The 25,000-nt window shown below is 44.2% G+C and overlaps 1 protein-coding gene across 3 annotated transcripts in view; it reads right to left on the reverse strand.

Moving 5' to 3' along the window:
* The window catches only part of ZEB2 (zinc finger E-box binding homeobox 2), a 102,668-nt gene that overhangs the window by 1,743 nt on the left and 75,925 nt on the right, over nucleotides 1-25,000 (reverse strand). The window contains exons 4-10 of one of the 3 annotated variants that reach the window (XM_088521805.1): nucleotides 23,743-23,814; nucleotides 17,476-17,664; nucleotides 16,578-16,795; nucleotides 13,957-14,065; nucleotides 10,816-12,788; nucleotides 8,889-9,069; nucleotides 1-273 (exon numbers count right to left, since the gene is read on the reverse strand). The exon at nucleotides 1-273 is cut by the window's left edge and continues 1,743 nt beyond it. In XM_088521805.1, the coding sequence (XP_088377931.1) occupies nucleotides 1-273; nucleotides 8,889-9,069; nucleotides 10,816-12,788; nucleotides 13,957-14,065; nucleotides 16,578-16,795; nucleotides 17,476-17,664; nucleotides 23,743-23,814 (3,015 nt within the window). The remainder of the gene's footprint in view (nucleotides 274-8,888; nucleotides 9,070-10,815; nucleotides 12,789-13,956; nucleotides 14,066-16,577; nucleotides 16,796-17,475; nucleotides 17,665-23,742; nucleotides 23,815-25,000) is intronic. The other 2 variants (XM_088521806.1, XM_088521807.1) reach the window with 2 other exon arrangements.

Raw genomic sequence — 25,000 nt, forward strand, 5'->3', positions numbered from 1 at the left:
GCAAGTAGGCCCGGTTCATCAGTAGCTCGGTGGGCTCCAGGTGCCCCTTCTCGCGGGCTTCCCGCTCGGCCGCTTCCCGCTCCTCCGCCTCCCTCTTGCAGTAGGAGTATCTGTGGTTCATGTGCTGCGAGTAGGAGCCCGAGTGCGAGAAGCGCTTGCCGCACTTGTCGCACTGGTAGGGCTTCTCCCCCGAGTGCAGGCGCGAGTGCTCGATCAGGTGGTGCTTGTGTTTGAAGGCTTTCTTGCAGATCTGACACTGGTGCGGTCTCTTTCCTGGCGGGGAAACACAAGGGGACACGGCGGTTAGAGCGGCGGGAATCGCTCCGCGGCCTCCCCGGCCTCTCGTGGAGCCCTCCAGAAATACAATACCTGGGGCTGCCCCCGCCGCGGCCGGACACTGCCTGCTTTGTAAGGAAAGCCCAGGCGCAGAACCAGCAAGGAAAACCACGTTTACGTTAGAGCTGAGACTTTGGAGGCTTTTGATTGTAGTAATTTTACTCGAGCGGCTCGGGATAATAAAGAAAATGACTCATAGAACATCAATGGAACACTGGCAGCTTTAGAGAGCAGCTGACACCCAGGGAAACGTTTGAAAAATATCCCTATTTATAAATAATTCTGCTGACGGTATATGTATATACGCGCTGCGCTCCTTTCCCCCTTGCTAAAGAGATCAGTGTGCAGCGAGGCCCTCTGTTTCCCAGTGCTTTATTTGTGCGTGTGGCCCGTGAGCGGCAGGAAGCCAACGTGCCAGCCCTGTGATTCCGGAGTGGGTGCTACGGAACCGGCTTCGGAATGGGCTCCGCGGAACCAGTCCGGAATGGGCTGCACGGACCCGGCTTTGGAATGGGCTCCACAGAACCGGTTCGGAATGGGCTCCACGGAACCGGTTCGGAATGGGCTCCATGGAACCGGCTTTGGGAATGGGCTCCACAGAACTGATTCGGGAATGGGCTCCATGGAACCGGTTCGGGAATGGGCTCCACAGAACCGGTTCGGAATGGGCTCCCCGGAACCGGTTCGGAATGGGCTCCATGGAACCGGCTTTGGGAATGGGCTCCACAGAACCGGTTCAGGAATGGGCTCCATGGAACCGGTTCGGAATGGGCTCCATGGAACCGGTTCGGAATGGGCTCCACAGAACCAGTTCGGAATGGGCTCCCCGGACCCAATCCTGGCCGCTCGACACGGGCTGGCTCACAGTGACCCCGAGGCCGGGAGCTTGGGGCTCCCGGAGCGGCGGCAGCACCACGAGCGGGTTCGGGCCACGGCACCAAGGGTGACAAATCTGAGTGGGGGGAAAAGCCCCTTCCACTCACCCCAAGGGCTGCGAGATGATTTTCTCGCTTGTGAGCAAATACAAATATATACATCTGCCACGGAAGCATAAGGGCTCCTAAATAAAATGTTGTCAGCCACTCACCGAGTGCTGAAGCAGTGTTAAGCTGCAGAAAACAGTATTTCCTTTGGCATTTCAGGCAGTTTCTAACCCATGTTTGAAACTCAAAACCAGTGCCAAGCCTAAACACATCTGGTTGATCCCAGGCCACAAATAGCACAGGAATGCCTTCAACACCTTCCAGAGCTGCCATACCGAGAGCTTCATTCCAAAATAGAGCTGACAAAAAATACTTGTCAGCGTGATGCCACACGGCAAAACTCAGCAAAGCATGATGCAACCGCGAGATATCCAGACATAACATATGGTGCAGAGATTGGAATTAGTGAAGACCGATCACCAAACAAACTTAGATTTCGGGAGGCAAAAATAAAATCAAACATTAGCGTGCTCAGCCAGATTTTTATTTTTGAAATGTCAAATTGTAAGCGTGGTGTCATTCTGCGGAGTACTCTGGAGTCGTGCGACTCTGCAAGCGAACGCACTGCCAATTAGTTGTTATTTTATATTTTAAACTGTATTTCCATGCGTTAAAATGCTGCCGTTTGGTGCTCGGAGCACAGAGCCCTGCTCTGCATGCTTCGGGGTCGGGGCAGACCGTTGGAAACGTGTCTTGGACGCGGCCTGGTTCCCTGCGGGTGTTTCTCACCCTGAGCTAACGCGAGCGTGTGAGCAGCACGGGAGCAAACAGGAGCCCTCCCGCCCTGCCTCTTGTGAAAGTTTTGTTAATTCCTAAGGATGCACATGAGGACGGGAATAACGTCCAGGAACTTGGCTGCCTGAAGGCATCTGAGGCTGCCCGTGCAGTGATGGGTGCAGTGGGACGGGGGGCAGGAGAGAAACTACCATGAAGAGCCAAGCGGCCGGGCTCCGCGCACAGAAATCCATCAGGAAGCAGCAAAACGTTGTGCGAACACTGACAAATCCCAGGAAAACTCCAGCTGTCCCTATGGGAGCTGCTCTCCCTGCTCCCGCAGCCGCTGCCCGTGCACAGGGGCCGCGGGAGGCTGCCCGGGAACGCGCTGACCCTCCTCTGCAGCCCTGGAGCTGCGCTGGGAACGTTCGGGTTTAATAAGGTGTGAGTGACAAATGCTCGAGGAAGCCAAAAACTGTGCGTTAAGAAATGGAGAACTGGCAGGAAGGCAAACACAGGAGAAACCACGGCTAAAATAACCCCAGTGACAGAGAAATCAGTGGATGCCTGGAAATTCAGATTTAAGCTATGTTTCTTTGTATGAAAGTTCCCTGAGTTTGCACATACAAGGGATTCCTTTTTCATTTTCTTGCCCACTTTATGGTAAAGTTTAAAATTCGCGCTCAATATCTTCGATTATTTCAGCGTTGCTTTTCTGAGCTGTTTCCTAAACATTTATTCCTTTAAATGCTCCCTGCTCATTGCAAGTCCAGGTGAATAAGGACATACCCCCTCGAGCGCTACGAGCTGCGCAGGTGCGTTGCCTTTGCCCTTGCAGCGTTGGCTTTTGGACCGGACCTGGCGGCGGAGCCGGCTGTCCTTTGGCTCCGGACAAGCCCCCCCGTGCCGGTGGTGATCCCGCAGTCCCGGCTCCGGAGATCCCGGCAGGACGGTGCCCGGCGCCCCGTTGGGAGCTGCTCCCGGGACCCGGCTGCACGCGCCGAGCCCGCCCCGCTGCATTCCCAGCTCTTCGCAACTGTCATCTCGAGCCCACTCGATCAACATGTTACAGTCCCTTCCCCAGCGCTGCAGCTATCTCAATAGTTGCTAATTTTGTTCCTCTTTTGTTCCTCGGAGACCTTCTGCTTTTCCTCTCTGCACCTTTTTTTTTCTGTCCTTCTCCTCCCTGAACTTCCACCCACGCTGTCTCAGTTCCTCCCTCTGACTTACTTTTCCCTATACTCTAGAAGCTCAAGCCTTGTTCCACTTCTCCCCACCGCTCCTTCTCCTTTTCCTCATTTTTCTAATTTCCTAATTTCCTAATTCATGTGCCCTGCACCCTTCTTTCTCAGCCCAAATTCCTCTCTTCTTCAAGCTGCAGCTGATCTAGTTGCCTCCTGCTTTCCTCAACCAGAGGTCAATCGTGTTGGCTGCTTCTCTTTGACTGCTCCTTGGCCAGCCCTTTGCCTCCATCCACCCTTCCCAGGGACGGTCGCTCACTCTTCTCCTACTTTCCTCTTCTTTTATATGGGAAGTTCTTTAAACATTGGACTCCCATCCTGCTACTTGGGCCCTTGCACAGAGGCAGCCTTGCAGGCACTCCTCATATTTTATAAATAATATTTTCATGCTAATTAATTTTATCGCTAAAAAGACTGTATTAGACCTATTTGGTCTATCACATCCATACTAAAGACCTCCCAAATGTGCATTTGTGATCTGAATGAACATGACAGCTTGAGCAAAGTTCTTTGTTCCGACACCACACAACATACCTTAGCACTGCAGAGCGGGCAGCTGTTACAACAGTAATTGAAATATGGTTTTAAATGTATCAGGTTTCTGAACATTTGCAGATTTTTTTTTTCCCTGCGTGCAAAACTCAGTATTTCATCCATTTAAAAGAAGTGTGTAATCACTACAATGCATTAGCAGGCCATAAAACAAAACCAAAGTTACAACATTTTACACCAGGGATGGGGAGAACTCTACAGCTGTAGGTAGCGTCTGCTTCTTTGTCTGTCAACCATTGAGCTGACACACAGCGTTGTGTGGAAAAGTGCTGTCACTCCGCGTCATAACAACAGGGGAGCCGTGCAGGATCAAGAGGAATCGGGTTTTGGAAATCCCAGCCTAAAGGTTTTAGTGAACCTCACCTGCAACGAGCAATGAGCGCGTCGGCCGCGGCCGATGACGCCCTACGCACGGGTGCCTGATGCACATTTTGCAGGGGAACTGCGTGATAAACCTCGCTCAAACATTTAAAGGAAATATTTGGACTTCTTTGTACTCTACCATCTGCAAAAAGAGGCTCCCACGGGGACTCGTGCTCGTTTTACGGAAGGGAAATTACAACTAATCTGTTTTCAAAGTCTCTAAAATTGCACTTTAGTTTAAAAAAAAAAAAAATCTCTGACAGCACAAATCTCTCCATCTTCCTGCACTAAAAGTGTTTGACTGAAAAAAAAACAAACCAAAACAAACAACCCACCCCCCTATACATTTCTGATTTTCAGTGGCATAAAACTTGTATATCTATCCCCGCAAGTCATAAGGGATCAGATCATAACCTGTCACTGGTTCCAGACTAAATATCACCCATCCTTTGCCAGAGGCAAACGGGTCTGTTTTTTTCCTGTGGGAGGGGGGCAGAGAAATCCCACTCTTTGGAAGAAGGCAACATTTTTGTGACAGTTTGGTTTTATTTTTTAAAGGCAGTCCTTTGAAGCTGCTCGGGGGCTTGGGTCTTAGATGTTGTCCCAGTGGAGAAGGATTAGTGGCCAGAGCACCGCAAAGCGGTCAAAGGTGCAAGATAAATGCAATTTATATATAATTGCTCAAGCTGCACCTGTTCTGTTTGGAATAGAAGACCGTGTCTCCAGAACGAATTTCACAAGTGCTGAATATATTCCTTTTTTTTGAGTGTGAAATGGGGAATACTAAACTTATATCAGACTAAAGCAAAAAAAAAACAACCTTTAAATAGCATGTAAATTTTTTATGAATCAAGCTCTAAATAAAGAAAACTCCTGAGCTGGGAATTCAAAATACTAGCCAGAGAAAGCTGATTTGCTACCAGGCTCAAGAACAATATTTAGTTTACAGAATCAATCTGGAAATAAAACCAGTGCTTGCATCAGCATGAAAGCTACAAAAATAAAAAAGAGGTCTTAATAAAATATACAGTGGAAAAGGAGAAAGCACTAGTACAGCTATGAGGCCCTCAGCAGCCCACACAAGTAATAAAACAGAATGTGATGTAATATAGAACAACAATGAAGGATCCAAAATTTCTAGGTAAGATTCTGGAAAAAGTGTTTCCAGGTTTTGTTGGAGAGCAGACGCCTCCTCCTGACTCGTACTGGGCAGGTAACGGCCTGGGCAAAATAGTTCATGGAAATCTGAGCTCGCAGGGGAAATGCAGCAGTCTCTGCTCCGCGAATTTCAACACGTGACAAGAGCCATAAAGGTGGGCTCAAAAGTCTCCCCAGGAACATAATTTGAGTATCCCCTAAACCCTAATTCCAGCACTGCATCGTCTGTTACTGACATGGGATCTTGTGAAGCTCAAGCTCTCCAATGGACACATAACCCCTGATAGAATTAAATGACGTCCTGCAACGAAGTTGGCAGAAATCAGCCCCGTAGCAGCTACTGGACTCGGTACCAAATTACAGATCAGCCACAGCACTAGTGCCATTCACTCACTGCACTAACGCAGTAAGTTTTCCCTGTCCAAGTGAAGGGAGAAGCTATGGGAGAATCCTGGTAAGACTGATAAGTTAAAAAACACCCGGATTGCAGAATCCGAGCCCCGTTTCCCACCGTGCTGAGGCTGTAGCAGGCACAGGGCACGGATGCAATCCCAGAGAGCCCTTCCAGCTGCAGACACACGGTCCTGTCTGAAGGGAATGACACAGGACACTGCCCAAATCCCACTCTTCTTCTTGCCCTGGAAGGGCAAGAAGGGGCTCCACTCCCCCACGGTAGCTGCAGCATTTCTCTCTAAGCGTATTAGTTCTTATTTATATATATATTTCCTAATCCAAGTTGATTTTTGCTCCGAAGACTTTTCATGGGGTGGTATTTAGGATCTGCAAAGCAAGAATGTGCCCTTTTCTGACTCCTTAACCCTCATCCTTGCATTGGCTGTAGTTACATATGTGGAGCATGAAACTGGTGACAAAGAAATATTTTACTGATTGATCAAAAGTCAGAAAAACAAAAGGCATTTTTAACATAGGAAAAGGACATTGGTACGAAGACAACACTACTGCTTGTGCTTCTCTAGGACAGATAGCAAGTATTCCAATTCCTCCTAGGATTATTTTTAATGAGGCAATACCAGATCATGACTGGCTAGTCAGAAAACAGGATCGTACTTAGTAGCATTTTTTTTTTGATTTCTTAAGTTTCAAAAATGTTGCTTGAAAATTTGGACCTGCTCTAATCATGACCCTAAATCCAGAGAAATAATACTGTTTTCAAATCAGTTCCTTGCACTGAACACGGATGCAATTTTGCATATGTATATTATTAGTGCAACTACAAGCCTTTTCCAAAACTACCGTGCTAATTGGAGTTTCCCTTAAGATTCATGCTACATCATTAGGAGATGTCCGGTGCATTCGCCTCCCCAGTTCAGAGAACGAGTTGTCTAGACCAGACAACAGAAGTCTTCAGAGCACCCAAACACCTCAATCAACAATACGATGGGTGCAGGTTCCATAAAAGCAAATGGATTCTTAATAATATTTCATACTTTATCGAGCAAGGTCCATCTGAGGATTCCAGCGTGCGTGAATTAGGATTTACAACACTCCAGAGAGACAGGCGGGCATCATTTCTCCCTATTTCAGAGACAGGCGAAGGTGAGAGAAAGACTAAGGAATTTGCTGGGATCTAGAGGAAATCTGTGGCAAGGCAGAAAGGGACACAGATCTCTTAGTGCCTCTGTTTTTGCCACAAGACCATCCTCCTGCCTCGAAATGCCACTGGAGCTTTACGATGTACTGCAGTTCTAGTGTATTAAATATGACACCATATATGTGTTCTGGATCATAAGGCCGAATCCCATAAACTTGACAGACATGCAGTTGAAAAGCCAAAAGGGACAGAGCAAAGAAGAGCGAGCAAAGTCAACACGTCACAGCTGTGCGGTTCTTTTCCAGGCAGTAGGTTCCCATTCTACTTAGGGACCAGAACATATTTTTGCTTTTACAAATGCAGTTTATTTTGCAAATCAAGGTGATTGCACACATTTCAGCTTGTCAAATTTTCAGCCTTTCAACCATATGTCTGTCGACCTTATGGACTACCAACTTTATGGGATTCAACCATATGTCCAGATCCCGATATATATGAAGGCCAGTTCTAACATAAGAGCTTTACGGTAGGAGCGTAGTAAGCCATAATGTTTGCAGATGGCTGTAATAAAATCATCCAGGAGAGGAAAGGTGCAGGGACGTAAAGCCTTCAAAGCTTCTTCTACTGAATAAACAATTTGATCTGAGTAATGTAGTGGGAAGCACATTCCACCAATGAACTAGCTGATCTAGTCTAAAATGGTGCTTTTAATTTTCTCGCCTAATCTCACGTGTATTTTAACTTCCTTTTTTTTTATTTTCCTGTGTGGGATTAAGCTTTAAATTTTGGAAGAAAAGTATAAGAAGGAAAAATAACACAGTAGAGAATTTTTAAAGACACAGTCCACTTCTGAACTGTAAATTTTTCATATGTGAAATGCCAAATTATTAATAGAGACGTATAAGATTTTTACCCTCACATGGTGAGACTGAAGAATGATGTGACTTGCTTCATTTCCTGAAGTGGACTCAGCTTTCAAAGTTAAGGAAAGTTTCCTCCTGAGTAAGCTTTTTCTAACTCTAGGAAGCTGGAGTTTGGTTTATGTCCTGCTGCAAGGTAATTCACGTGAGAATTCACATTCCCTGTGTCTAACTTGACATCTCTATTATTTGGGGAGCTTTAGCCCTGTTTTCTCCTGGCTGAAACATGTGGAGCTTCCCAGCGCCGGGCTCGCCGCTGTCCGGGTGCCCGCAGGGACGGGAGGGCTGTCTGCAGGCCTCGCAGGCCTGTTTCAGCCCCAAATTTACTTTAAATTGGTAATTTGCGATAAGATACGGCCAGCTTTTTTGATAGATCGAATCAGTTCCAACTGGGGAAAGAAAAGAAACTTCCTCGAGCATTAACAGAAAAATGAAATAGCGAGAGGCGACCTGCCCCCGCTTTTGGCATGTGAAATCACCACGAGAGCCACCTCGGTGATCTGTTTACTTTCAGATAGCTCAGCGAGAGCAACTTCTTACCCTGCTAACGTCAGGGGAAGTTTTTCTATCGGATTAAACGGTGCAGGGTCAGATAGCGTCTAAGAAACAAGAAATACGCTGTCATTCTTTCCTCCCGTGCCAGACATTGTGTTGACCAAGTTTTGCTTCTTGGTAAATGAACACAGGATTAATGCCCTCTGCCTTGAAACGTGTTAGCAGAGAGACTCGTCCTGTGAGGTGCTGACTGCCTCGACTCCCACTGCATTCGACGTGGGGTGAGCTCGCTCAGCACCTGGCAAGATGCACCTCAAAGCTCGTGGGGCTTTTCTTTCTGTTTTATGTGAGCCAAAAAAAAAAAAAAGATATCAAGACAGAAATAAATAACATAGCAGTGTCCCCCCCAAAAAGAGGGAAAAAAGTTGAAGTGAGCTAAGCAAAACACAGCATTTCTTCCCTGTTGAAAGTCTCAGCCTATGCCAGGTTGTGTGTCACACGCGTGTGCACTCGTGAAATATTGTGAAATCCAGCATGCAACGAAAGCCTTAACTCCACGCATGAGGCATCGTACCTGTGTGCTCGTATTTGTGTCGCAGAAGGGAACTGCTTTTCTGGAATGTCTTGTCACATAAGTCACACGCGTACATGCCACTTTCTGTCTTCTTGATCTTCTTTCGGGACAGACAGGAGTCAGAGTCTGTCATGTCATCGAGGCCTGACATGTAGTCGGGTGTGCCATCAAGCAATTCTCCCTGCGAGGGAAGCACAGCGCCCGTGAGACCCTGCGTGTCCCCAGCCCGGCCCTTCCACAGCCCCCGAGCCCTGTCCCGGGGCAACTCCTGAATAAAAGTGCAACCGGGATCTACGGGATACAAGTGTTATCGTGATTATCGTGACACGCACGGCCGCCGCGGCTCCCCTCCAGCTTGGGAGCCTCTTTGCAACAGCGACTGCAGCTGATGGGAGCCGTGGGGCTGAGAAGGGCCCTTATCCTCCTGGGGCTTTAACCAGCTTCAAAACTTCCTCCCTCCGCACGCTGCAATCATAACGATCCTCATAAACAGACAGCATAGATCATATAGATGAAACGCAAAGGGGACACCCGCTTCATGGACCATAAAGGTACTGCAATATTTTAGAGGAATAAGCGTAAGCAACAGCTAAGAGAGCAATCTTTTTAAAACACTGAAACTTGGATATACTCTCTATCCGTAGAAAGGTTTTAATTGAATTTTATATTTAGGTACAAATGTTATTATTATGCAATCCATTTAAATGTATGTCTCCTGACTAAAGGCCTCAAGCTATATTTTTATATTTAATTTTGTAATTTGAAATAGGGAATATTAATAACACTTTTTATCAATGTTCTATCTATGTTAAAACAGCCTTCAGCATTAAGCAATAATGAATGTGGATCAGTAAATTATTAAATTTCTTGATGTTTATTTTGTCTTGATCCAAAGAGAGTGCAAACTTGCATGATAACATACATTTCCATTTGCTATCACACAGTTTGGTTTTCTTAGACTAGGTTTGCACTAATTAATATTAGAGAAGATTAAATAGGCTTAAATACATTTACAAAGAGGGCAGATGTACTGTAAATTGGAATAGTGGAACAGCTGTTATGGAGGTGCAGTGCTATTTATGCTCCTATTGTGCAAAGAGGGATTACAGCCTGGAGTGTAAAACCATACCTGATTTTCACATTTGAAACTATAAAACATTTACTAGTCAGTAAAATTACTAATAGACTGTAATGGGACATAGGGGAACGTGCACAAGATGTAAGAAAATTGTTAATCTATAATTAGTTAATCTCATTTAACTAAACTCCCTATATTATATCTGAATACGCCCAGCAGAAAGCTATAAAAGTGTGTGACTTCTCCAGAACTCCTCTTTGCTACAGGCACGCCAGTGCTGAAGGTCTTCACTGTCTGGAGATGGACACTGAGACTAGCTGCACCCAGGCAAGAAGAGGTGCTGACCCAGATTATGTGTGCATAGGAAGCCTCTGTGTGCAACTGCTGCTACGTCTCCCAGTAATTCCTGTTTATCTGGGGATGTCTTAGCAGCTTTTCTGGACTGGCAGGGATCGAGGGACGGGCAGTGTGACACTGAAGCCTGATGTGAAGCAACGCATCAGTGTTTCCCTGGTCTTGAAACTCATGAGAAGGGACAAAGCCTTTCCTGCACGCAGAACCCAAAATATAAAGCCCCCAAAGACCATGGAGAAGGAAACTGTGAGGACCTTTAGCAGCCTAGAAGCATGAGGTTCTCCATACAGGACTCTGTTTTTTCACCCCAATGCATGGGTGAATCCCAAGACCTCTTCCCCCCTTCCTTGCTCCCCAGGGGTGAAATGGAGCTAAGCTCACCAGGAGAGGAACCCTGCACAGAAGGGTCTCCCTCCAAAGTCTCCTTTTTCTGCAGGATGGAATCACAACATGCTAAACGCTACATTTGCCATATAAATTGCAACGACGATTTACCTGAAATCCTTGTTTCCGCTGGTACTTTCTCCTTTGCTGCATATCAGCAAAAGTAGCTGCTCCAGTTGGGTAAGTATAGGCCATATGTGGTAGGAAGCTCATCTGATCTAGTCCTGGGTATGGTCGCAGCCCAGGAATACTGGTCTGGACTGGTGGCATAAAAGTGGCTGGGGGAAATGCGCTTTGTGGTGGAAGTGTTGTGTATAAAGGTTTGGCACTAAATGGGTTCATACCAAATACTGGGTTAGTGCTTTTATCCAGGTTATTTGAATTAGAAAACTCCTTCTTGATAAAAGTCAAGTTCAGTGGCTCATCTGAGTTTTCAGATGATGAAGAAACACTGTTGTGTTCTAAATTTACACTATTAGATTTCATTTTGTTCTTTGTGGCTATAATACTTTTGGGTTCCTTCATTTGTTTTGGTAAAGACAAGTCCAACGGCTCAGCCTGAAGCTCCTCAGAAGAGAAACTGTTTGGAGTGTAAGAACTACTATGGGAGTTTTTAGAAGATGTGGAAGAAAGATTTAAAGGAGAAGGAGTATTGCTCCTAGAGTGGTCCAATTTATCAACTGGTTTAACATTGGTAAAATGAGGAGGTTTTGTTAGCCTGAGAGGAGTATCACAATTAGTAACACTGTTATGGAGTTCAGCTATAGATGGTGAAGTTATAGAGTCCACAGGCTTTATTGGAGATCTGGCTGACAAAGAGTCTTTAGTGGGAGTGTTGTTGGTGGCAGCCAGCGCCACCTTGGCACTGGTCCTTTCCAGTGATGGTGACCTGGAACTTGAATACTGGTAGACTTTTCTTTGTTCAAACCATTCCTTCACAAATTCCTGAGGAAGGCCAACAGCAATGGAAATTTTCAGTAGTTCATCAGAGTTGGGTTCCATATTCATAGCATAATATGCTTTAAGTACAGACATGTGGTCCTTGTATGGGTTGATGGGGCTAGTCATTCCTTTCTCAGAAAGTACTGATGACAGCAAGAGGGTTTGCTTATCAACAAACACTCCGGGTTTGTTGGGAACCATGTTCTCGTGAGGCTGAAGGACTGCCTTGATTTCTTCGTTCATTTTACACAGGTAACGCTCATGCTGATGCAACGGAATGGGACCAGGAAAGCTTTCTTTACAGAACTGGCATGAAAATGGAGTGGAGACGTTGTGGTTCTCTATCATCTTGTCTTCAGTTACCAGGTCTATTAGGGTTCGCAGCTTCTCTTTCTTAATGTTATTGAGCTGCCTCCTTGAGTCTGTGGTTAAGCTCTGGAGGCAAGCTTTGGCTTCATTGACTTTCTCTAATGTATAGTCAATAATACTTTTAGTGGCACCATTATGACTAACTACTGGAAGACCCACAGGGGGGATATTGGGGGAGGTAACTCCTTGTTCCTCTGCTTGAGAGCATGAATCCTTCATATGATAAACCTTCAACTTGGAGATCTCTTCAGCCTTGCAGTCCATTTTCTGCCTGGAAACCGTGTTGTCCACAATCTGTAGGACCTTTTGCACCTCACTTAAATTACTGCCTACTGCAGGAAACCCAAGTAGTGGTGCTTCCATCCCTACACCTAAGTGCTGCATTGGACTTTGAGCAGAAGTGTGAACTCCTAAGGGGCTGGTTGCTCCAAGTCCACCATTCATAAAAGGACTAGTTGCACTAAACCCATGTGAGGCCATAAGAACCTTATATTCATTGAAATCTAGTGGTTCTGTTTTAATTTTCAGTAGGCCTGTTTGTTCAGACATACTAAGTGGTTTGCCATTCTCCAGCTTGTTTCTCAGCTGTGTGATGGCTGAATTAGTAGGAGAGGAAGATACAGAATTAGGAGAAGAACCCGTCTTGATATTGTTTCTCATTCTGCCATTTACAGAGATTAAACCAATACACTTCTTGCTGCTGATGTGCGAACTGTAGGAGCCAGAATGGGAGAAACGTTTCTTGCAGTTTGGACACTCATACGGTTTTTCACCTAAAATGATAATTAAAACCAAATATTAATTATCATTGTTGCTACAATGCAAGCGATTGCATTTGATTATCAGACTGATTATCTGTGAATCCTCTGATTAATAGTGAGGAAAATATCAGTTCTGTGAATACGGCCACACATCACCACTGCTTTATCCTCCTTTTTCTACAGGTGAGCCTGAATTCCAGGTCAGAGGGGAGAGATCCCATCTACAGGCTCCATCAGTGTGTGTGCCAGCAAAACAATCCACGGGTATCCATGCCACTGTTAAAATGCTATTAATGTCATAATAAGGGGGCTGTTAAAAAAAGAGAAACTGTGGGGGTTTTTCATGGCTTTACGGATTTAAAAAGCAATGCCACAATACAGGTGATTCCATTCCTGACAGCACTTGGGAAGGTAAATGAAGAGTTTTTAACAATGACTGTTGCCAGACAGGCCACATGTCTTCATTTCAGCAGTCCTGAGGTCAGCTGGAGCCACCATCTGCAGCCTGGCAATGCAGCGCCAAGGTGTGAGACTAGTTCCAAGGCTACTACTGCCAGAGGTGAGCAGCCTGGGGCTAAAGTAGTCACCCAAAACCTGTGTTGTCCAAATTTCATTTGTTTTTTTACAGAAATGAATTGGGGAATATTGAAAATGGGCATGCCATGGGAAGCAGAGTCTTCCTGTTATAATCATGTCTGCACAGGGGAGATTTGTGCATGGAGAGAGCCTGGTGGAATTTTGTGTGCACACCAAGGTTTGCTGCTGCGGATCTGTTGTATCAAACAGCAGAACAAAAATGCACCAGTCATTCAATTTAAACATTTTTCACCTGCTCATTATCTGAGAATATGAGCTATGCTTCATTTATGGGGACTTTTTGTTATGAAAAATAAAATGTACTCTTCAGGCTCTGACTGAACGAAAATGAGACAACTTCTCTGAACTCAAACTGCCTCACAAACAACCTATATTATTTGTAAGAAGCTTTACTATTTCAAAATCTTACACCAAGACCACGGTACTAACAGTGTGATAAATGAGGGTGACTCAGATACCACTTACAAAATACCTTAGGAACTCCAAAAAGCTAGAAGCAGAACTGTGTAAATTTTAAGCAGTCTTTAAAACTCAGCTAATTAAACAAAATGCAAATGAGAACACCAGCACCTCCGCTACTCACCACTGTGAATTCGCAGGTGTTCCTTCAGATGGTGTTTATATTTGAAGGCCTTGCCACACTCAGTGCATTTGAACTTGCGATTGCCTGCTCCTTGGGTCAGCATTTGGTGCTGGGAGAAACAAAGATACCAACATGAATTTTATGCAAGAGAAACCAAGAATCGCCAGTTAAAAACAAAAACAAATTAATGCATCTCTGAGTTTACCAAGTAGACCAAAAGGACTGTGTGTACATTTATTTGTCTCATCAGTGGTGCAATAAAAATCAAAATGTTGGCAGTAAACCGAAACAAATGTGAAACTACTTTCACATGAGCATTCGATATTTGCTTTAGAATTATTTCCTAAGTCTCATCAGAAATGTGTTGCTTTAAGGTATCTTACGATGAGAGAAATTGTTTCATAAGAAGATTTGTGGTCCTTAATATTCCTAGTAGATCCTGAACATGTGGAACTCCACTTGCTTAAAAATTTGGTTTACTGTGTGAGTAGAAAATGCAGAAACACTGTCAGTAGTGGCATTTTGTGTAAGGTTTAATGCATTATCAGACAAAAGAGACTATGACTTCAGCATGAATTACTGTTGATTTGTTATTATTATTATTATTATTTAATCCGACCAGCAGGGAAACTTCAGCTTCCTTTCTTGCTGTGTTTTCCCCCCAACGCCATTCTAAACAGTAGGGGCAAAACCAGAGGAAAGTTGCCTGAAAGAACAAGTTAAAAGCAAAGCGTAAAGATACAAGCAAACACAGCTGACCTTTTTGAGCGAGTACAAAAAGCCTCGTGACTGTGATTGTAGGGGAGGGGAGGAAAAAAATAAATATATACGTATATTATCATCCTCATCACACTAATGCAGCCATCCTGGGCGCTCAAGGTAGGAGGTCAGCGTGCGCGGAGCGGCCCCGACACAAAAGGCGGCCGCGCACACAAAAAAAGGCAGCGCGGAGCCGGTGTGACAACTGCGAGGGTGTGCTGAGGCTTCCCACATTCCTGGCGAGACAGATGGCGTTGCACGGGACACAGGGAGGGCTGTTCAAACAGCAGCAACCTTCAAAGATCAAGCGGAGCCCGGCCCGCCGAGCGCCATTGAGGGACCCGCGCTCATATGTTGCTGAGTTGCATAAACAAACAGCAACAGCTGTTTTGTCTCCCCCCATCGCCCTCCGAGGACTACTATAAACTTTAGTTGTGCCACTGTTAATATGATACAATCATTTTAATTTACTAATTGTAAATGCCACGAGCAAATGAGGGGACTTTTCAACACCAAAGCTACCATTCATAATGCGCCAGCACGAGCGCGCTCTCGCATGTGGAATTTCAGGCGGTTGTGTTGGGTAAATATCGGGAGGTTTTCCCCGGTGTTTTTAATGATACAGAGCAAAAGGAAAGGAAAAAAATAAAATAAAAGGGAGCCTGAGCGTGGATCAGGTTAAAAAATCGCATATGGGGAAATGTGTTTGTCTCTCAGAAAAGCCTGAGAAGGAAAGAATATGAGAAACAGCTCCAGAATCATTTATATTGATTTAAGATCAAGGAAAAGATACGGTTCTCTTAAAAATGCTAATTGCAAAATCGCGTGATTAGAAGATGTGTGTTTGCCTAACCGAATTCACCTTATGCTGAGAAAAACCTATCAAGAGAAATACAGCTTTGCATCATGCAATACATGATTTGCAGTTATTTAAGAAAAATAAACATGGCATAAAGCCTTTATAATTTGACACAATGCACACATCTATTTATTTAAGTTTTAAACACGCCATTTGAGCTTCCATTACAACCCTCCATAACGCTGGTTTTCAGAAGTAATTCTCTAGCGAGGACAGAAATAGTTTTTCTTTGCGTATATGGAGAGTTTTGAGATACGGCGCTTTTGACAATCTGGTTTATGAGTATTAAGAAAGCTCAGTCACCTGTTTGAGATGCGCTGCATTTCCTTGAATGCAACCATGATACCGTATTACATGCATCAAATCAAGAGAAATTGCTCTGATTTATTAGATATAAGCTGCCGGGCCATAAAAATTATAGTGATGCCACAACTGTAATGCATGCATATGTTAGTGGTATAATCATACACGATAGCCTATATGTACTGCAGTGAGAGTTACTGTAAAAACTGTAATTACATTTAACAAACGATCATACCAAACACGCATAATTTTATGTGATTGAAAAGGTTATTCAAAAAGTAATGAAAAAATATTAGTGGATCTTTTAGTATGTCTTTGAGATCCTATTTGCAAAACTGCAAAGTAAAACTAGGTGAAAAATGGAATTAAAATTGCTGAGATGTTTAATAATGTATAATTAAAATGCTACAGTTTCATTCACTTTTTGAGGAACATAAAAACGAAACTAAAGTCAAGTTAAAGTGCAAATAAAATTTCTAAATTAGAAATTAACACACTCATTCGATCGTGAACATAAGACTATTAAATCATATTAGAAGAGACCATCAAAAAATCATTTAGACCTCAATTAAAGCTATTACCATTAAAAGATCTGCATCTTCAAAATGCCATGAAAAATTAATAATGATTGCCAATCAAAGCAATATCGTTTCTCTAAGGGGTTATTACAGAAAGAAATCACTTAAAGCCAGCCCCCCACCTGGTCTGTCCCTGGCTTGTGTGTCACCATATGCCGCTCGAGCTGGGTGCGGTAGGCGAACGTGTAGCTACAGAGAGGGCACGAGAAGTTCTCCTCATTCTTCTCGTGGCGGTACTTGATGTGCTCCTTGAGGGACGTCAGGCGCTTGTAGCCCCGGTCGCAGTAGGGGCAGGTCAGCAGTTGGGCGAAGGCATCTGGAGTTCCAGGTGGCAGGTCTGCTAGCCCCGAGACGGGGGAAGAGAGAGGCAGGCCAAAAGGTCAGGAAATCAATGGCAGCTAATGGGCTCCTTGCCCGGCGCGGTATGACGGGAATCGCTGCAATCTGCCGCGCGCCGGCCGCGCGCCGCACCAGGCCCCGCTACACACCCAGCGCAGACGTGCGCCAAGCGCCCCGCGCTGCGCCGGGAAATTAATTACAGACCTGCGGCTCCTCACGAGGACTTGGGCATCGCCGAAACTAACAAAATGCTCCTTCCCGACCCCTTGGGGGTTTGCATTCCGGCTTCAGCTCATTGTGTTACTAACGCCATTGACCAAATCGTTCTTACGGACACGTTCTCAATTGCGCATCAAGGAATCAGGGAGTGACGGGTCGGCAAGCCTATATTTTTGGCGTTAACGCTCAGTACTTCCAAAACTTAGGACTATAGTGGCAGCATTTCTCCCGTTTGAAGCGCGCTTTTAATTAAGCTCTTTAGTTCATCCGCAAAATAATACGAGTTTGCTGACTAAAAATCACAATACACTGAAATTACAGTCTCGCTCTTTGCTCGTGAAATCCCATGCCGCTGCAGCTGTTCTTCAATTTTTAAGGTAAACACCCCGGCATGTAGTGCATTTATAATTGCAACAGCTGCAAGAGGTCAGGATACTGGCTAAAAATGAATTACAGCCTCACCATTTTCTTCTTGCCCATTGGCCTCTGGAGTGCCAAGGCGAGACAGCTCCTCGGGGGCTTCTGGGTAAATAATGGCTGTGTCACTGCGCTGTAGGTACTCTGCTATGCTGACTGCATGCCCATCTCCTTCCTCCAGCTTCCTTTTGGCAAAATACTCCTCAAAGTCCGACGTGCAATTTGCATTCTTAACTAAAATGAGAGAAGGGGAAAAGAAGGGGGTTTGAGTGAATCCTCCCCATGAGCTCGGGCCGGCTAACGTCTCCGTTTGCGAGAAGAGCCGACGTCCGTTCTGGAGCTACCAGCTAGATCTTGCTCTCATCGGTCTCTCTCCGGCTCTTAATACAGCAGACTTTGCGCTGGGAGTAAGTTAAATTAATTAGAATATGGACTTTCTGGGGCAGCAGGGCAAGTTCAGGAGGGTTTAGCAATGCAGATGATGCTGCATCTACCTAATGTGAACCTCCCAGGAGCTCCACCAGGAGCTGGTGGCTTTGGGGATGGACAGAGCATATGCTTAGCACCCTTCCAGGGCTAAGCTTGACCAAACCCCACGCTCCTGAGCTCCACCTTGGAGACATTTACTACCTCGTGGGCAGTATCTGCAGGTATCTGAAAGCTCTCCTGGTCTTTTGTGCTGGTTCTGGAATAAAATACTGCTTGCTAAAATTTGTAATATCTTCTGTCTTTATTATTTTTTTTCCTCCCTGGAAGATTAGCCACAGGGTGATTTACAAGGGGAGAATAGATGGTTTTAAAAAATGTCTTGCTCCATAGATTTGTACAAATAGAGCCACGTATTTTACACCATAACTCGGATACCGAGTCTAAAACCACTTTTACAGTTTGTGCAAGAGTTTTCCTCCTTTCCCTTAAATGTAAACCTGACTTTTTATTGTCCATGCAGTGTCCATGAAACATAATGTATTCCCAACCACAAAACATCCTGTTACTAAAAATATGTTTTTCTCTTCCATGGAGGAATGTTGCATACAGGAAAGATCTTTAAAAGTTTGGGACACTATAGACAAATATTAATACAACTGTATGATAAAAGAAAGGAACAGATAATTTTATTTCCCTTATTTTTTTCCTTTGAAGCAGACTTGGAAGATACAGTTGGTGGCAGGAAATTTAAACTACTTGTTTTCAACTGGCCGTAAATGAAAAGAAAGGCTTATGATTGATTACACTTTTAATGCATTTCTCCTTAGGTGAAATAAGAAAATGAGGCAAAGCTATAAACTCTTCTACAGTTCATGCAAAAGTAAAATATTAAACTGCGTGATTCTGGTCTTACTAACACTGGGGGTTTTATGGAGTCACTTCAGGGAAATCAAAGGAGTTTTGGCAGTAGGGAAGACAACTGGACCCTGCTGAATTTCACCAGTTTCTAGGCACTGGCAATGAGAGAATAACCAGTTCCTCAGGGCTTGGAGCTGGGTAAAAGCCTCTGTTTCCTATGAAGAGGAAAGGTGACATTTGCGATCGAAATGAGGCGCTGTGGCAGAGCTGCCGGGCTGAAAGGGCCTGACCTGCGCACTGATAAAACTAGATATTCGGCTACGCAAACCTCATCCCTTCAACTGATAAAAATCAAATCCTCCTCCTGAGACAAATAGACAAATACGCCCTATTTTTTCATACCAAGAAAAAAAAAAGTGATTTCTCAAGTGTTCGGCAGCATTTTAGTGACAGTGACCAAATGGCGCAGCTCACGAGAGATGAAAACGACCACCCCTCTGTTGCAGCAGCTTTGTGGGGCAGTGGTAAAACAAAATATTTTTTGTCCCTTGGCCTTTTGGTAGCGCTTGCTGTGGCCTGTTATCAGCAAGGCGAAGCAGCCCCGTGGCCCTGGGGAAGGGGAGCGCGGCACCTCTCCTCCATTTTGTTGCTGTGCGGGGGACACAGCAAAATGGTGGCTGTCTGAGTCACCCCTTGCACCACACTATGGCTTTGACCCTCTTTTTCAATTCCTACTTTTTACTCTCGCTGCCACAAACCCTTAGGCGAGGGGCGAGTTAAGATGAGGAGCTCCAGTGCCAAGTGAGGAGCCCCAGTGAGGTTCCCCATGGTTGGGAGCTGCTTCGGGACGCTGCTGGCTCTGGGGGGGGTCTTCATGTAATGGCTTATGTCACCTCAGCATCTCTGCATGCGGTCTGGGAGCTAAACCAAATGTCTGCATTGACGCTACAAACCTTAAAAACGTGGGGATTTAGTGGGAAAGGTGCCAGACTCTTGAGTGAAGCAACGCAACCTGTGCCATGGCGTTGATCATTAACATGGCTAGCAAAAGGTGACCGCGTGCATGCATCTTCCCCCAGCGTTATTACTGGAAAATCTCTCCAGGCTCACCTAAAGTTACTGAAAAGGCTCATCTGACGATCATTGGGTTTCCTGCTTGATTTCAGCAGGAGGAAGGCCTGCTCCCAGTACCCTGATTTGTTTGCCATGCATAAAGCCATGTTCCTCGTGGGAACACAGTGCATATGCACAGTCCTGCCAGGCGCTGCGGCAGGACCTGCTGCAGGTGACCTCCCAAACAAGTCTCCCTTTAATTAATTATTGGAGCCCACAGAGTAGAAACTTTTTGTTTGTTTGTTTCTTTTTCTCCCCAGCCCTGCCAAAAGCTGATGCGATCATGCCGCATAAAATTAAAAATGCGCAGAGGGGAAACGATCCCTCAGAGGTGTTTTTTGGAACCTTTCAAAGATAAAAGGTTGAGGGAGAGGTTGGAGGAGCTTGGGAGCCTGTGTTTTTTGTGTGGGAACTCTTGCTGCGCCATGGTGATAGCTGCCTTTAATCGCAAACAAAGCTAATAAAACCACAGCCTTCATTAGCCAGGAAGTGAGAGGCCCTCATTGGTACACACAGATTACGGCCTGAAAACGGCCTATCCTTCGAACCTGCCAAGTTTTACTTCTGTTTTCCTCTCCCCTGAAGGTTTTTTTTTTTTTCCTTCCCTATTCTTTAAATTACATTAAGAAATCTCTGTGCGGAGCTTGTCAGATGTTAGCAATCTAAACCAGGGAAGTTTGTTTGTTTGTTTGCAGGAGTTTGTTAATCTCCTTTCTGCAAACATCCTTGCTGTAATAACGGAACCAGGTAAAATAAAATAAACCACGGGGATTTATCTCTTCACATTTTAAAAACAGTCTCTGTAAAATGTCATTTTTGCCAAGTCGTCATTGGAGAGATCCCCAGAATTATTTACAAATTAATTTAGCAAAACTAAAGACTGAAATATAATTTTCAGTCTAATGATCACTTTCGCATTTTTCTCTATAAAGCCTCTGTAGCTCGTTATAAAATTAGGCTTGATTAATGTATGGATAACAAGAGATATTTTTCTTAAGCACCACTAGGAAGTGACCACTCTGACAACAGCCAAGGAATTAAATATCAGGGACTTTTCATTTAGTTTTCTTTCTCTGCTACAGTGGATTTGATACTAAAAAGATGGTGTGATTGCTATGTGCACTCACAGCAACTCTGTGGTCAGTTGTAGGTGAATGACCTGAGTTTGAAACCGTATTCTCCACTTCACAGTGTACCCTACGCTGCTGGGATGCCACGCGGAGGAGTCAGTGAACGGGAACAAGTTGTCCTAAACAGGAGAGACCTTGGTGGTCCATCCAGACTTATATACGTTAGCATATAAGAAGCCCTAGATGGCCCTACTAGTTGCCAGAAGGTCATTGCCACTGCTGAAGACACAGTTGCTGATCTGCTCCTTCTTCCACGGGCCAAGTCTCAGTCTCGCCTCAGCTATTTTGTTAAATACCTTATTAATTCCTCCACCTACACTGCTCCAACTGCACTGAGAACTAACGACTGCCTGCAGGGAGAAACTGAGGCAAGACGCTGAGGTGAACTAAGCAGACAGGCAGGGCCAAAGCCTCGTTGCAGTGGGAGGTCTGCAGGAGAATGCTTTGAACTTCTTCCAAAACCACGAGGAAGCACTTGAACACCTCCTGGACTGACCTCACCTCTCTGCTCCTCAGATCATGGTCAAGGCATGTGAATGGCCTAGTCTGGGGGATTTTTTCACAGTTGCTTTCTCCGTTGTAGCCATGCTCTGCGTGAAGGAGTTCACAGCTCCTGTCACCTGGCATCTTTCACTCACAGCGAGGAGATTAGCAAAGACATTTCATTTATCAGATGATTTAATGTGGCTAAATAATCTGACATCACTCTTAAGAGACTATGGAGACTGCATCCATTGTAGAAATATGTTCTACCCAAACTACCTAGACACCAGTCGCTGCTACGAGAGATGGCTCTGCATAGCTCAGTGATTAAAGATTTGAATTAACACTAGCAGTGTATGAGACAACTCTTAATGGTTATTTAAGCAAGCCACGCATTGGAGCAAATGGTCATTGGCTGTGAGTAAAGAGGAGGGGGTGACTTTTGCATAGGACGCTTGAGGAATGTCTGCTTCTGGTTGATGCAACATGCAGAGTAACTTTTACATTTTGGATGCAGACCTTTTACAATGGCATTTGAAATGTGAATTGCCAGTGCACGCACTCGGGTAGGGGGAACCTGAGCTTCTCCCTCAAAAGAAATAGCTTCTACCATTCTTCAGAAGTAGCAGGACCTCCCATACCCTAGATGGGTGAAGACTAGGGCTTGTGTGAAGGGTTGGCTGCCGGGCTTGCCGAAATGGCCTGCATCAGTCTGCACCATGTCGTGAGGCCGAAGGAGAACCCACAGGCGGGTCCATCAGATACCGGATGGAAGGGGCTAAGGGGACAGAAAGTTTTCGCCCTCAGGCAGACCACACTGCAAGCACAAGAGAGTCAGGGCATGTCATGGCAAGGAAAATAAGTGCAAAGGAAGTCACACGGCCTGATAGGGGACCTCAAGGCTCTGGTAATGGTAGTTCAGATAACCATCAAGTCTTTTCTTCTGAATCAGACATCTTTTAAAGTCCTATTTCTCCAAGTGCTAAATGTAATTTGTCACATTATTAACGTCCGTTGGGGGAAAAAAAAAAACTCTTTAAAATACGTATGCATGCAGTTCTGCACAGCGACATCATTAAGAATATATGCAATGATAACCTGTGACTCTGCGCTACTCTCCTTTCATGCATAATAAATCTAATATATGAAAAAAGCACTGACATGGGTTTATTTTTCTATTATTTTCCCTCTGAAGAATTAGAAAGTAAATTTCTTGTGTTATTTAATACATAGATCGGGGATTCTGTGTGGGTGTTGCCAACATTAGGAAAGTATGAGTAATAAAATCCTTTCAGTGCTTAGGTATCACCTTTTACAGTAACATTTCTTGAGGCTATTACCTATGAACTAAATATCATAATGGAATGTATAGAAGTGCACTTATACTAGAAACCATTTACTTTTAATCATGTAGATAAGGACTATCTGCAACATCTCAAATCATAACTCGAATAAAATGCAAAATAAACAGTGTGTAATGTATGGAATTCAGCTGTGCTAACGATCGAAAAGGGTCTTATGGCCTTTGGAAAGAACATTGTAAACCACAGAATTCTTTTGGATTAAAGAATAGTAACAGAAACCTTTGGCTGCTTTTTTTCCCAGCTAGAGGAAAAAAGAGATGGCACAGAGATGATGCCTGCTAAATATCCCTGTCCCCTTTCTTGTTCCACAAAATGTATCGATTAAGGAGGAGAAAGAAAGAGATGTGGAAAGTGGAAAAAAAAAGATTAACTGGAAACATAATAATCTCATAAATATGCATTTAAAGTGTGTGTGTATCTGTGTAAGGGGTTTATGTGTGTCTTTCTGAAAAGATGTTTGCAGTCTCTGAAGTAGCTTGCTGTGTGTACCATGCGAATCTGGTTTGCCAAGAAGAGTGCACCCCATCCTCATTACCAGTCCCTTTGTACCGTCGCTCTCATTAAAAGACCTGGTCCAGCTACTTTTAACTATAGGATATTCGCCCTTGCTGGGAAAGCATCTTCTCATGCTGCTGTAAACTATTAGCTGACAAGGATCCTGTTAAAATGAGTGAGGGGCTGAAACACTGAAACATCACAGGGTGCTGGTTGGGGCAGGGGCTGGTGGGGACAGAGACTTTCCCTGAATGATGTTTTCCTAGTACCACTGTGAACAAATTTGGGGGGAAAAAAAAAAAAAAGGAGAATTATGTAAACATTTCCCAAACGTTAAACTGAAACAAGAAAGAAATTGTTCTGTCACTTAATTTCTTCATGCACAGCTAATTCTAAATGATACAGAACAAAAGTGATGTTCATATAAGTCAAGACCTTACCTGTACCATTGTTTCCAGTGGTCTGAATTGTGGCTTCAGGCCCCATAGTGTCATAATCTTCCTTCATTTCTTCTGTGAAATAAGCACACACATTTTTAGCATTTGCACGTTATCGAACTGCTTACAAAACTAGTAAGCGTGCTGCAGTAACAGGGAAGATTCTTATAAAGGAAACAGAAAAAAAAAGGCCTGTTGTAGGCCTCTATACAATGGCTTTGTTCTGGGAATTGAATGAATTCAGTAGTGCTACATGGACAAGAACTTATTTACTTTAAACATTACAGCAAGTGGTGGAAAACAGAACTATTTGTTCGGTGCAAATGAAGGGCTTTTCCCGATATCAAATCTCATAAGTAGTCTCATGTTAAAAACGGAATTTTTATATATATGTATATATATATATATAAATAAGCAGTTAGCAGATGCCGAAAGATCTATACCTGGAAGAAAGAGCAAATACAAAAGGAAGATAAAAGATCTTATATCTCTGTTTCTATCTATCATCTCAAAGCTCTCTTCAGTTGCCATCGTCATTTTAACCTCATTTGAAGCAATGCATGTGTTAATACCAAGCGGTGCAGAAATGTAACAAATTTTCAACTGTGGGCAGTTCATTTCTGTCTCTGCAATTTGTTTGTGTCTTCTGTGCACTCTCTGTGCACTGACAAAGTCCATCTTTATGACCATAAATTGGGTTAATTCACAGGCAAATGAGCACGATATGTGTGGAATTACCTGCTCTATATTTATCATGGATCGGCTTACTTTCCGTGAAACCGGAGGATTCTGAATATGCTAAAATAGCATTTATAAGAAGCGAGACTCAGCTTTATCACTGTCCCTATCACTGGCTTATTTTCATAGCTGTTTCAGTCACCCAGCAGACCCTGTCAAACTTGGTTTCTTACTGCTGATTTTTTAGTTTGTGTGCAACAGGTTTTCAGCATACAGTGTGGTTAAGATTTAACCCTTCAAATTACTTTCATAGCCTAATACAAACAAACATAATATTTCTTTCCAGCCTTTCCATCTCTTCCTAAGTGCTGTCCTTTCCTGACCTGAAAAACAAATTGAACAAACATATAATCTCCTGTCTTTTCTGTCTTTTGAAAATGTGAGAGAATTTGAGACTTAAGTGGAAAATGAATCTGGATCAGTCTTCCGTTTTAATTGCCTTTGTAAGAACTAAAATGTGGAAAGACACCCAGAAATGGCACAACAGCAGCTGAAAAAAATAGAATTTCCCAGAAATGAGCAC

The sequence above is a fragment of the Tinamus guttatus genome, unplaced genomic scaffold, assembly GCF_059628265.1.
Source record: "Tinamus guttatus ecotype Peru unplaced genomic scaffold, ASM5962826v1 Tinamus_guttatus_pri_ptg000133l, whole genome shotgun sequence".
In the NCBI taxonomy this organism is placed as follows: domain Eukaryota; kingdom Metazoa; phylum Chordata; class Aves; order Tinamiformes; family Tinamidae; genus Tinamus; species Tinamus guttatus.